The sequence below is a fragment of the Hyperoodon ampullatus genome (assembly GCF_949752795.1).
Source record: "Hyperoodon ampullatus genome assembly, chromosome: 18".
NCBI classification, from domain to species: Eukaryota; Metazoa; Chordata; class Mammalia; order Artiodactyla; family Ziphiidae; genus Hyperoodon; species Hyperoodon ampullatus.
This window is the reverse complement of record NC_136931.1, coordinates 45,026,629-45,038,986: the sequence shown is the minus strand read 5'-3', so window position 1 is coordinate 45,038,986 and position 12,358 is coordinate 45,026,629. Positions and strand designations below refer to the sequence as shown.

General features: G+C 47.0%; 1 protein-coding gene across 1 annotated transcript in view; it reads left to right on the top strand.

Moving 5' to 3' along the window:
• Nucleotides 1-12,358, top strand: part of RHPN2 (rhophilin Rho GTPase binding protein 2) — a gene marked incomplete at both ends in the record, with an annotated part of 57,607 nt that overhangs the window by 33,201 nt on the left and 12,048 nt on the right. Inside the window, 6 exons of the mRNA XM_079723903.1 lie at nt 4,179-4,256; nt 4,630-4,754; nt 6,322-6,488; nt 8,629-8,816; nt 9,224-9,380; nt 10,907-11,026. Coding sequence (XP_079580029.1) covers nt 4,179-4,256; nt 4,630-4,754; nt 6,322-6,488; nt 8,629-8,816; nt 9,224-9,380; nt 10,907-11,026 — 835 coding nt within the window. The remainder of the gene's footprint in view (nt 1-4,178; nt 4,257-4,629; nt 4,755-6,321; nt 6,489-8,628; nt 8,817-9,223; nt 9,381-10,906; nt 11,027-12,358) is intronic.

Sequence of the window (12,358 nt, the reverse complement as noted above, 5' to 3'; positions counted from 1 at the left end):
CCGCCTGCCAATTCAGGGGACACGGGTTTGAGCCCTGGTCCGGGAAGATCCCACATGCCATGGAGCAACTAAGCCCGTGCGCCACAACTACTGAGCCTGCGCTCTAGAGCCAGCGAGCCACGACTACTGAGCCTGCGCGCCACAACTACTGAAGCCCGTGCGCCTAGAGCCCGTGCTCTGCAACAAGACAAGCCACCGCGGTGAGAAGCCCACGCACCACAATGAAGAGTAGCCCCCGCTCGCCGCAACTAGAGGAAGCCCGCGCGCAGCAAGGAAGACCCAATGCAGCCAAAAATAAATAAATACAATAAAAAAAAAAAAAGAATCCATCTGCGAAACTGGATGCTGTCCATTTCACTGCGTGCCCCTCCCTCCCCCTCAGCCCTCCTCTACCTTGCTCTGTGCTGGCGGGCAGCAGCAGGCTCCTGCTCTGTGGCTTTCTATTGGGTGTGTCTGAGGGGGAGTAGCATCAGCAGGAGATGAGAGGATGGGAAGAGAGGGAAGTCGGGGCTTTTAACTCCTCAGCTCCCTCAGCTGGGTACCTTTTACAATCCCCCCCAGCAGGGAAGGTCCTCGTGGCTGTTGGATGCTCACCTCAGGCAGCCACCTCTCCAGGTTCCCGTAGCTCCTTCTCCCCCTTGACCCTTCAACTCTGTGGTTCTAATGGCTCTGGAGGTCCTGCACTATCCTATGGTTTCCCATAACCCTGCCCACATCACTATAAGAGTTCTTCCCTGGGCTTCCCTGGTAGCGCAGTGGTGGAGAGTCCACCTGCCAATGCAGGGGACACGAGTTCGTGCCCTGGTCTGGGAAGATCCCACATGCCGTGGAGCGGCTGGGCCCGTGAGCCATGGCCGCTGAGCCTGCGCGTCCGGAGCCTGTGCTTGCAACGGGAGAGGCCACAACAGTGAGAGGCCCGCGTACCGCAAAAAAAAAAAAAAAAAAAAAAAAAAAAAAGAATTCTTCCCTTAAATTCACATCAGGCACACCTGTGTGTGCCCCTCCTTCTCTGCCTGGAGCTGGTGGATGCTCCAGGCTTTTTCTCTTCTTTGGAATGCTGGCTTATGTTATATACCTGCTTCAGTTTGTTTCTGCTCCATACCTGGTTTCATTGTTTAATCCCTGTGTGTTTTAACACCAATTGGAGCAATCCTTCTTTATTACTATGCTTTCCGAAATGTTCTTGGCTTTTCTTCCGTGTTTTTAACTTCCATGTTTTGTTAAGTTTCTCCAAAATAGCACTTTTGGGTTTTGACTGAAATTTCATTAGATTCATCGCTTAATTTGGACAAAATCGCATCTTTACAATACTGTACATTTTCATCCATGAGCGTAATATTTCCAATTGTTGGTAATCAACAAACAGCAAGTTTTATGGGGGCAGGGATCATGTCTATCTTGTTTTAAAAAAGTGATTTAATGAATAAATGAACCAATGGAATAATATGTCTTGCAGTAACGTTTAATAGTTATCTGCTTAATTAATTAAATTAATTTTGTCCCTAGGGATATTGTACTTTTGTTATAATTGTGAAAGTTTTTGATCCCCTGTTCTATTTTTCTGACTGGTTATTGTTTGTGTAAGAAAGGAAGACTATTAACTTTTTTTTTTTCTAACTAAAGTATAGTTTATTGACAACGTTGTGTTAGTTTCTGGTGTACAGCAAAGTGATTCAGTTATACATATATATATTCTTTTTCATATTCCTTTCCATTATGATTTATTGAATATAGATCCCTGTGCTCTACAATAGGACCTCATTGTTTATCCATTCTGTATATAATAGTTTGCATCTGCTAGTCTCAGACTTCCAGTCCATCCCTCTCCTTCGCCTCTCCTCCTTAGCAACCACAAGTCTGTTCTTTATAAAACTATTAATTTTTAGTATTAACTTTTTGGCCATTTTACTGAATTCTTATTAGTTTTGTGGTTTTTTAGTTGACACTCTTGGAGTTTGTAAAAAGACCATTATTTTGCACAAAAATTATTTTGTTTCTTCCTTTCTAACATCTATATCTTACTTTTCTTAAATTATTGGCTAGAGAACTTTCGGAATTACGCTAAGTAATGGCAGTGGTGGTAGACATCCTTGTCTTGCCCCTGATATTTACAGTGGGTTTCAGCTTGATATTTTTTATTCTACTAAATATGTGTAAATCTATCCTAGATTACTAAATTTCAAAGTCAAGAATACTTTTAGAATGTATCAGAATCCTCTTTGACCTCTGTGAGTTTGACGTAAAGTTTCTCTTTTAACTTCTCATTTTAAGTGTAATTTCTCTCCTAATTTTAAGAACATTTTTGCCAGTGTCCGCAGTAGTAGTTGACAGAGCAGCGTGCTGCTCTGGAAAGGATACAGTTCTCATCCTGGAGCATCTCCTGAGTCGTGGCCCTAACGCTGCTCTCAAGGACGTCGTCGGAGAAGCCCTAGAGGAGCTTTGTCCCCCAGATCATCCTCACCATAGTTAATGTCACTAATAACATAATTAATTATATTTGAAAGCCATTTCAGGGACTTCCCCCATGGTCCCCTGGTTAAGACTTCGCACTTCCACTGCAGGGAGCGCGGGTTCGATCCCTGGTTGGGCAACTAAGATTCTGCCTGCCTCATGGTGCAGCCAAAAAAAAGAAAAAGAAAAGAAAAAAAAAAGCAAAGCAGTGTTGTATATTCATTCAGTACAGTCCCATTTTTATAAGCGGAGAGTATTTGGGTGTATGTGTAGGTATTCACTGAACATATAAAAAGCAGAAGGGACTTTAATGTAGAAAGCGTGTAAAGAGAATACTCACAGACACTTGGGAAAATGTAATGAACAATCTCTCTCCTCAACTTTTTGCAGCCAGGGAGAGCCAGCACTTACAGAGGATGTTATGCAAGAATCCGTTCTCCATACCCATTATACTCATCTTACTTTTTCCTGTAATACTTGCCTCCTCCTAATATATGACATAATTTACCTATTTGTTGTGCCTGTTACTTAATGTCTGTGCTCCCTTGTGAGATTATAAGCTCCATGGGGCAAGATCTTTGTTTTGTTCACTGAAGTAGCCCCAGCACTGTGAACAGTGCCTTGCACATAGCAGGTGTTCATCAGTGTATCTTATGACCGAATGAACTCACCGAGTGGTCATGAAACACTGGACCCCGTTGGAGGTCTCACAGGGGTGCTTTGTTTGTGGAAGTGCACGGAGCTGCTCTCACAAAGGTTCCCATCACAGACCCTGAGGGTAGCGTCCTCGTAACAGTCCCCAGACATGAGTTCCCTCTGCCAGGAAGACCCTGTGCCCAAAGGACGAAGGTCTGAGCCCCTGAATATCTGTGATGTTTGCTAGAATTATTGAACTATAGTCACTTACGCAAGTCACTTAACTGTGCTGCCAAGACACTTTTTTTTTAAGATTTTGTTTTTGATGTGGACCATTTTTAAAGTCTTCACTGAATTTGTTACAATATTGCTTTTGTTTTATGTTTTGGTTTTTTGGCTGCTAGGCATGTGGGATCTTAGCTCCCTGACCAGGGATGGAACCCACACCGCCTGCATTGGAAGGCGAAGTCTTAACCACTGGACCACCAGGGAAGTCCCCATTTTTAAATAAAAAATAACTTCAACTTCCCTTTTTACTGAAGCAACAAAAAAATTTTTTTTGAATAAACATAAATAAAATTAAGAAAATAAATCCCACCACTTAGAAAATCACTGCAGTGTACACTCTCCCATAAGTTTTTATGAATTCTACATGTATTTTTTTTTTTTAAGAAACATTTATTTATTTATTTATTGGCTGCGTTGGGTCTTCGTTGCTGCGCGCAGGCTTTCTAGTTGTGGTGAGCAGGGGCTACTCTTCGTTGCGGTGCGCGGGCTTCTCATTGCAGTGGCTTCTTGTTGCGGAGCATGGGCTCTAGACACGCGGGCTTCAGTATTTGTGGCTTGCGGGCTCTAGAGCACAGGCTCAGTAGTTGTGGCTCACGGGCTTAGTTGCTCTGCGGCATGTGGGATCTTCCCGGACCAGGGCTCGAACCCATGTCCCCTGAGTTGTCAGGCAGATTCTTAACCACTGCGCCACCAGGGAAGTCCCTCTACATGTATTTTTAAAAGGGGGGGGGCACCTTAGACATTACTATTTTACCTGTTTACGGTTTTGAGTCACACCTTACAGCATCTCATTTTTCTTACAGGATTTTATTCTGGAACATTACAGTGAAGATAGCTACCTCTATGAAGATGAAATAGCAGATCTTATGGATCTGAGACAAGTATGTTTCTGTGTGCGGCAGGGTGAGGAGGGTGGCTACCAGAGCTTGATGAGTCTTCAGATGATCCCATTATTTCACTTGAAGTCTTGTAGAATCGCTGGTGGTCGGAGGTGGTAGGGAGGAACTGTCAGAATCGTCCATTCAACTTGCCACATAAGAAGACCACAGAGGGGACAGACATACCTGTCTGGGGCTGGGTTCCAGGTCTCATGAGTTCACTCCAGCCTTGCCCATCTCTCCTAGAGTTCATGATACCAGCACTGGGGCCTAGGCTCCAGAGAAATAGCGTGTGTGAGCATCTTCCCTGCCTGGCTGTCTGCTCTGTGCTCACCCGGTCACCCCTTCACCCCCTCAGTGGTTCCTTTCCTTTCAGGCCTGTCGCACGCCCAGCCGAGATGAGGCTGGGGTCGAGCTGCTGATGAGTTACTTCATCCAGCTGGGGTTTGTGGAGAGCCGATTCTTCCCACCCACCCGACAGATGGGGATCCTGTTTACCTGGTAGGTGCCTGGGCTGGGGCTTTCCCACTCTGGCCACAGCTGGCAGCCTCTGTCCCACGGAGGCTCCTCTGCACTGTGGCCTCCTCTTTCTAACTGTCCCGTTAATACAGGAGACATGTAGATAAACCAGTGTTTATTTATGAAGGGGATCCAGGGGGAGAAGGCTCCAACGGACCGTGGCTTCTTGCTTCTCAGAGCAAGTGAGCCGAGGAGAAGAGGCATTTTTTTCATGCTCATTTTATCGCGGGGGAAACACTGGGGCTCTGAGGTGGAACTAACAAGAAACAAGATTCTTGTCCCAGATGGCATGGGAATGGGAATCAGGTTTTGTCCCAGTGACAAGGGCAGCAAACAGAAATAGATCAGATTTTAAAAACTGAAGCAGCACCTTGGATTCTTCCCCAGAGTTGGTACTTAGCATGATTAGTGTTGTCTAAATATTTTGGAGATGCTATACCTCTTCTCTGAGTTGCTTAGGGCTGTGTGAAATGAAAGTAAATCCCAGTAGCTAAGGGGCATATTCAGAGTTTAATTTCACCACAGCAGATGGCTATTGATGCTTCCTTTTGGAAGGAAAGGCAGATGACTTTTCCTAAAGATGGGTTAGCTGCCGGCACGTGGGTTAAAGGGCCAAATGTGACTTCTCCTTAGTGTTGAATTAGGAAGAAGCTCCATATCTATCCCCTGGTTGATATGTGAACTTTAAAACATATCCTGAGTCTTTTAGACTTCAGGAAGAATTATGAAGGGTTAGGATTTGCTATATTTCATTTAGGAGAAGCCTTCCTTTTTTTTTTTTTAATACATTGTATTTTTTAGAGCAGTTTCAGGTTCATAGTAAAATTGACGGGGAGGTATAGAGAGTCCCCGTGTAGCCCCTGCCCCTGCACACCCGCGACCTCCGCCACTGTCAACATCCCCCCACCAGAATGTTCCATTTGTTACAGTTGATGAACCTACATTGGCTCACTGTCACCCAACGTCCGTTGTTTACAGTAGGGTTCACTCTTGGTGGGCTACCTTCCATGGGTTTGGACAAGTGTAATAATGACATGTATCCTAGTATCACACAGAACAGATTCACTACCCTACAATCCTCTGCCTTCCACCTAGGCATCCTCACCCTTCCCCACCCCCAATCCTGACAACCACTGATTCTTTTTGTCTTTTCCAGAATGTCATATAGTTGGAATCATACAGTATGTAGCCTTTCCAGATTGGCTTCTTTCACGTAGTCACATGCATTTAAGGTTTCTCCATGTCTTTTCATGGCTTGATAGCTCATTTCTTTTTAGTGCTGCATAATTTTCCACTGTGTAGCTGTACCACAGTCTGTATATCCATTCACCTATGGAAGGATGCCCCGGTTGAGAATCCCTATTTCAGTTTGCGCTTGCAGGTGTCTTTATTCAGTATGATCAGGCCCATCGTCTTGCTTGGAAATAAAACCTCATTGCATGTGCATCTTTGAGTTTTATTCAAGAAATAAGTTCTGTCCATTTTTACCCAAAGGTGGCACTCACTAGCCAAGGAATTCATATTCTGAAAAGACATTTCTTTTAAATAGGTATGACTCCCTCACGGGGGTTCCGGTTAGCCAACAGAACTTGCTGCTGGAGAAGGCCAGCATTCTGTTTAACATTGGAGCCCTCTACACACAGATCGGGACCCGGTGCAATCGACAGACAGAAGCTGGGCTGCAGAGCGCAGTGGATGCCTTTCAGAGAGCCGCAGGTGTGTCTCTGCGAGGGCTGCCGGGATAGAACCCTGGCCCTGCCAGGTGGCCCTGGTACCCCAGCTGAAGGGGGTTCGTGGGTCCTCCCCAGGCCCACGCTTGGCCTCACAGGCCTGAAAGGGCCAGGCCAGTTTCCAGAGCCGGTGTATCTTCCCACCAAGAAAATCACTTATTGGCTCAAACCCTGTCTCTGTCTGAATATGGCTCGTGTACACAGTAGTTAACGATTAATCTTTTCCAAACGAGTGGCCCCAGAGATGGCGGTGAATAGACTGTTTCTTTGAACACAGTTTCGAAGAAGAGAATAAGTTTTCTCAAATGGTGGGAATGTAAGCTTTTTCTTTTTTCTTTCATCAGACTTGCCTGTTTGGTGCATATTACTACCCTTGCCTTTCTGTTATGCTCATTCTGAGAAGCTGGCTCACCCAAGGTTGCTCTTCTTGGCCCCCTACCAAGTGACACTTAGTGCCAGCCTGTAGAGGACTGGGGGCTGCCAGGCGAGGTGCAATGGGCAGGCCTGCCTCATGGGTGTCCGAGGGTCCTGCATTGCTCCCCTCTAGCAGGGCCTGTGACCAGCAGTCTCGGCACAGGGAATAGTGGGCAAAAGCAGTGACAAGCACAGACCAACGTGTGATGCACTGAGCTGGCTCCACAGCGAGTTTCCTTCTGTGCTGGTCCTTGTCACTCTGTTTCGGGGTGTTACCCCTGGCAGAAAACCTTTTGGGGTATCTGAGTTTGCTCTGCAAGGCCGTGAAGAACTGTGGCTTTGCCATTTTGGCTGATCATGGAATTGCTTGGTTAAAATGATTGATCCCTTGGGAGGAAACGACACTGTGAAATTCCATGTGGGAGTTGATTTCTTTCACTGTAAATCCTTTTCTGGGCTCATCTTTCCTTCTGAGGACTCTGAAGCAGGTATGCTTGGTGACCTGTCTCTGAGATTCCAGAGATATGGACAAAACAAAGCTTGAGAACAGAGTAGGAGCGAACCCCAGAAAGGAGCAGACAGCCTGCAGCCGTCGCCTTCCTTCTGCAGGGCAGTTTATGCTTTGCAGCAACACCAGAAGAACCAGTCAGATGGGATTTGTGCCGGAGATTTTATTTCAGCTCCAGGTTGATTGTCATTTAATGCTGTGACACTTTTCTAACACATAAAAAAGTCACCTGAGGGCTACGGCATGAAAATTTCCACTGGAGTGGTTGAGTTGATCTTTCTTGAGGTCCTGGGGGAAAGCCCGGAATTTCTGAATGACCCAGGGGTTAAGTGTGAGCTTGTCCGCCTGAGAGCCCTTCCGTCATTCTGTCTGCCTTCTGCCTTCACCTCCATCAAATGTCTAGTCACGTATGGAATTTCTCACAAGTGTCCCAGGTGAGACAGGAATGGACAGGGAGCAGGCTGGTTTCCTTGCTTGATACAGACGTAAATGTTTTGGAAGAGAGTTGGAAAACAAAAGTTCTCTAGCTAGGTAAAACATACACAACAAAACTACCATTTTAACCATTTTTAGGATTACTGTTCGTTGGCATTAAGTACAGTCACACGGTTGTGCAACTATCCATCTCCAGAACTTTTTTATCACCCCAAACAGAAACTCTGTCCCATTAGACACGAAATCTCCATTCCTTCCTCCCCTCAGCCCCTGGGAAACATTCTACTTTTTGTCTCTGTGAATTTGACTATTCCAGATACCTCATCTCACCCAGTGGAATCATACGACATTGGTGCTTGAGATGGACCTATTTCACTTAGTGTAATGTCTTCATCCATGTTGTAGCGTGTGTGTCAGAATTGCCTTCCTTTTTAAGGCTGAAATATTCCGTTGTAGGTATATACCACATTTTGTGTATCCCCATGTCTGTGGATGGACATTTGAGTTGTTTCTGCCTTTTGGTTATTGGGAATAATGCTGTCATGTGCATTCATGTATAAATATCAAGTTAAGTCTCTGCTTTCAATTCTGTGGGGTTATACCTAGGAGTAGAATTGCTGGATCTTATGGTAATTGAGAATCAGATTTTTCTAAAGATGCTTCAGGACACCAGTTTTATATTTTTGCTTCTGTCATCTTCCATACTCCTGAGCAGCATGGTGAGATAAATATGATCCCCAACTAATGTGCAAAACAATTCCAATCATAGGGGTTTTAAACTACCTGAAAGAGACGTTTACTCACACTCCAAGTTACGACATGAGTCCCGCTATGCTCAGTGTGCTGGTCAAAATGATGCTCGCGCAAGCCCAAGAAAGCATGTTTGAGAAAATCTGCCTTTCTGGGATCCAGAACGAGTTCTTCATGCTGGTGAAGGTGGCTCAGGAGGCTGCCAAGGTAAGCCTTGCTGTTTCCCGTGACTTTCGGAGTGAGTGGGATTCGTTGGTGTGGGCCCACTGGACGCACCGGGGGCTTCCCGCGGCAGCTTGCCCGTGACCTGGGCAGCATGCCTGCCCAGGCTGGCCAGAGTGCTGGCTTGCATTTTCTTGGCAAGTAATGGTGTTTCAGATACGGATCACTGATTCCATCTGCAGCTTAGCCTAAAAACCAGCATAATGACAGTGGCCTGATCTCCCTGTTAACTCTGACACTGACAGCGCTAGGAGACCTTGGAGTTGCTCCCAGATTCTGGAGCGACCTCTGGCAGGGGCCGCTGCCTAGAAGAAAGGGCTCTTTTTCTGCAGCCCAGATACGTGAGGGCCCCTGTGCCACCCTCCTCGTTCCCAACATTTTTTCCGTTTTAGGTGGGAGAGGTCTATCGGCAGCTGCACACGGCCATGAACCAGGAACCAGTGAAGGAGAACATCCCATACTCCTGGGCCAGCTTGGCCTGCGTGAAGGCGCACCACTATGAAGCCCTGGCCCACTACTTCACAGCCACCCTCCTCATCGACCACCAGTGTAAGGCTTGGCATCTCGGGGCTCTGGGCTTTGGTCAGGGTTATGGTTTTGCTGCCTCTGGGTGATTCTGAGCTGAGTGAGAGCTGTCTACCTGCCTGGGAGATGCTCACAGCCTGGGGGCAGAGGGTGGGGATTACTTGTTGGCCCAGGCAACAGGGTGGGATTAGGTGGTTCCTTCCTGTGGGAGGAAGAGGGGTAGCGTTCCTTCTGCCTGGGATGGAACAGACAGCTTCATGGAGATGATGTTTCACCTGGAATCTAGGGCCAGGACTAGACCAGGGAGGCACTCGCCTCAGGCACAGAATCTAAGGGGATAAACTCAGTAATTGAGATAATATTTTAACATTATAATTGTAAATGAATCAAAACTAAGGCAAAAAAATCCTTGGTGATTAAAATTTTAAATAAGGACACAGAGCAATAATGGTGCCGTACTGAGCCACATGGGAACCTGAAATTAAAAAAATTTTTGGTCGGTTGTTTATCATGAATATTTTTGTATTAATTTTGATATTTAGAAAATTATATTAAAATATCATATATATCTTGATGGCTGAGTTTGGGGCACCCCCTTAAATGTTCAGCCTGCAGTGAGTGCCTCACCCTTCTCCCTGTAGTCTTGGCTCTGATCTGAGGTTGGGTGGGACTTTTGTTGCAATTGGTGCTAATCAGGGCAGCCCTCTGAGTAACGAAAAGGATAACCTCTGGGACCAAGACTGCCTGGGTTCATATCTCAGCTCTGTCATTTACTAGCTGGGTGATCTTGGGCAAGTTACTTACCTGCTCTGTGCCTCAGTTTTCTCATCTGTAAAATGGGGACATGAAGAGAACCTACCTCACAGGCTGTTGTGAAAACTAAATGCCTCTATGCAAAGCTAAATAGTGCCTTGTATATGGTGGGCTCTCTGGACGTGTCAGCTGCTCCTGCTAGTATTATTTTATGGTCTATTAGGCAGGACAAGTCATGTAAACCAGCCGAAATACAGTGCTTCAGTCACTGTGGTAGGAACACAAATGAGGCAGCAGTTGGAGTCCTTGGTGTAGTCATGGATGGTTCCTCAGAGGCGGTGCCATTCGAGTTAGACTGGGGACTCTGAGGAGGACTTTTCCAGCTGAACGAGGAGGGAAAGGACAGCTAGAGTGAGAACAGGATCTGAGTGAGCCCTGGAACAGAGGCCGGAAGTGTTGAGGTAGCAGTGGGTGGTTTGGTGAGGTCAGGAGGGGACACATGCCAGGGAGGGTGCAGGCATGGAGGCCCCCAGAGGTTTGAGGTGGGGCTGTGCTTGGAGGTTCAAATCATGAGCCGCTAGAGTGTGCCGTGCCCCCTGCACAGAGACCTTGGGCTTGATTGCCTGGGTATGCCAAGGGGTGGAAAGGAGACCTATTATCCCAAGTGCCTTGTAAAGCTGGAGAAGGGAACCTGGGGATGTGGTTGAAAGAGGGATCTCTCAGTGGGTCTGCGGTGCCATCTATAGAGCCTGCACCACAGCCACAAGAAGGGATTGATCCTGTGGTTTTTGTTGCAGTGAAGCCTGGCACAGATGAGGACCACCAGGAGAAGTGCCTGTCCCAGCTCTACGACCACATGCCAGAGGGGATGACGCCCTTGGCCACGCTGAGAAACGTTCACCAGCGCCGGCAGCTGGGTGTGTGTCGCCTCTCCTGCCCCCTCCCTCCCTGTGCCCCATCTGATACTCCCACTCACAAGCAGCTCCAGACAGGTCCCCAGGGCAGGGCCCGGAGAGTAGGGCTTCCAGAGTCATCGTGGCCACTCTGGATTCAGAAACCGGGAGGCATAGTCCTCTGGCCCCAACGGGCTTCCAGAGCTGTGTTCTCACAGGTTCTGCAAGGGATCAGGGCTCCCACAATGGAGCCAGAGCTTTGGCAATCTTCCAACACCCTAGCGGTCCAGGGGATGGCCCTTGGTCATGCTAATCTGGAAGGACGCATTTCTTAGGCCACACCTAAGAACTGGGAATGAATTGTCCTAGTTTGGTCTCTAACAGGTCTCAGAGTGAGTATGCTTTCCATGTCCAAACCTGAATTCTTCCTCCACCCAATCTTGTCCCCCCACCCCACACATGCACTTTCCCCATCTCAGGGATGGCAGCTCCATCCTTCTAGGTGTGCAGGCCAGAAACCTTGGACGCATTCTCCGCCCTCATCTTTCTTTCTCATCCCCGCATTTGATTAGCGAATCCCGTTGGCTCTACCTAGAAAAATATCCCAAATCTGACCACTTTTTACCTACCACCCTGGTCCAAGCTTACATAGTGCTTACTTAACAGACATTGACTCGCTTAAACCTCACAGAACCCTATGAGATACATATGGCATGATTCCCCACTTTTCATCTGAGGAAACAGAGGCCCAGAGAGGTCACACAGCTTGCCCAGCTTTTGACCAGGGAACCCTCGTGGTCCCATCTCACCCAGAGGTGGAGCAGAATTCCTCACCTGCACTTGTGAGGCTGGACATGGTCAGGCCCCTGTTCCTCTCTGGCCTCATTCCCTACCCTTCTCTCCAGCCCTCACTCCCTCCAACCAAACTCCCAAGTTCCTTGTTGTCCTTAAACATGCAGGCATGCTCCTGCCCCAGGGCCTTTGCACTTGCTGCTGTTCTTCTAGGAGCGCTGGTCTGTCAGATATCCTCTTGACTGCTCCCTCACTTCCTTCAGGGCTCCGCTTAAGTTACCTTCTAAAAGGCCTTTTCTGATCACCCATAATAGAAGGGCGACTCCCCATTCCCCATCTTCTCGTGTCACATCTGCCTATTTTTACTTCTGCTTTATTTTTCTCCAGAACCTTATAGCCACATGAACCATTACATATTTCTTTGCTTGTTAATTATCTGTCTTCAACCACTAGCATGTAAACTCCATGAATGCAGAGGCGAGTTTTTGTTCATTGCTTTACCTCTAATGCCTAGAATGTTCGGTAAATGTTTGCTGAATGAAAGTTTTATAGACACAAGTGAGC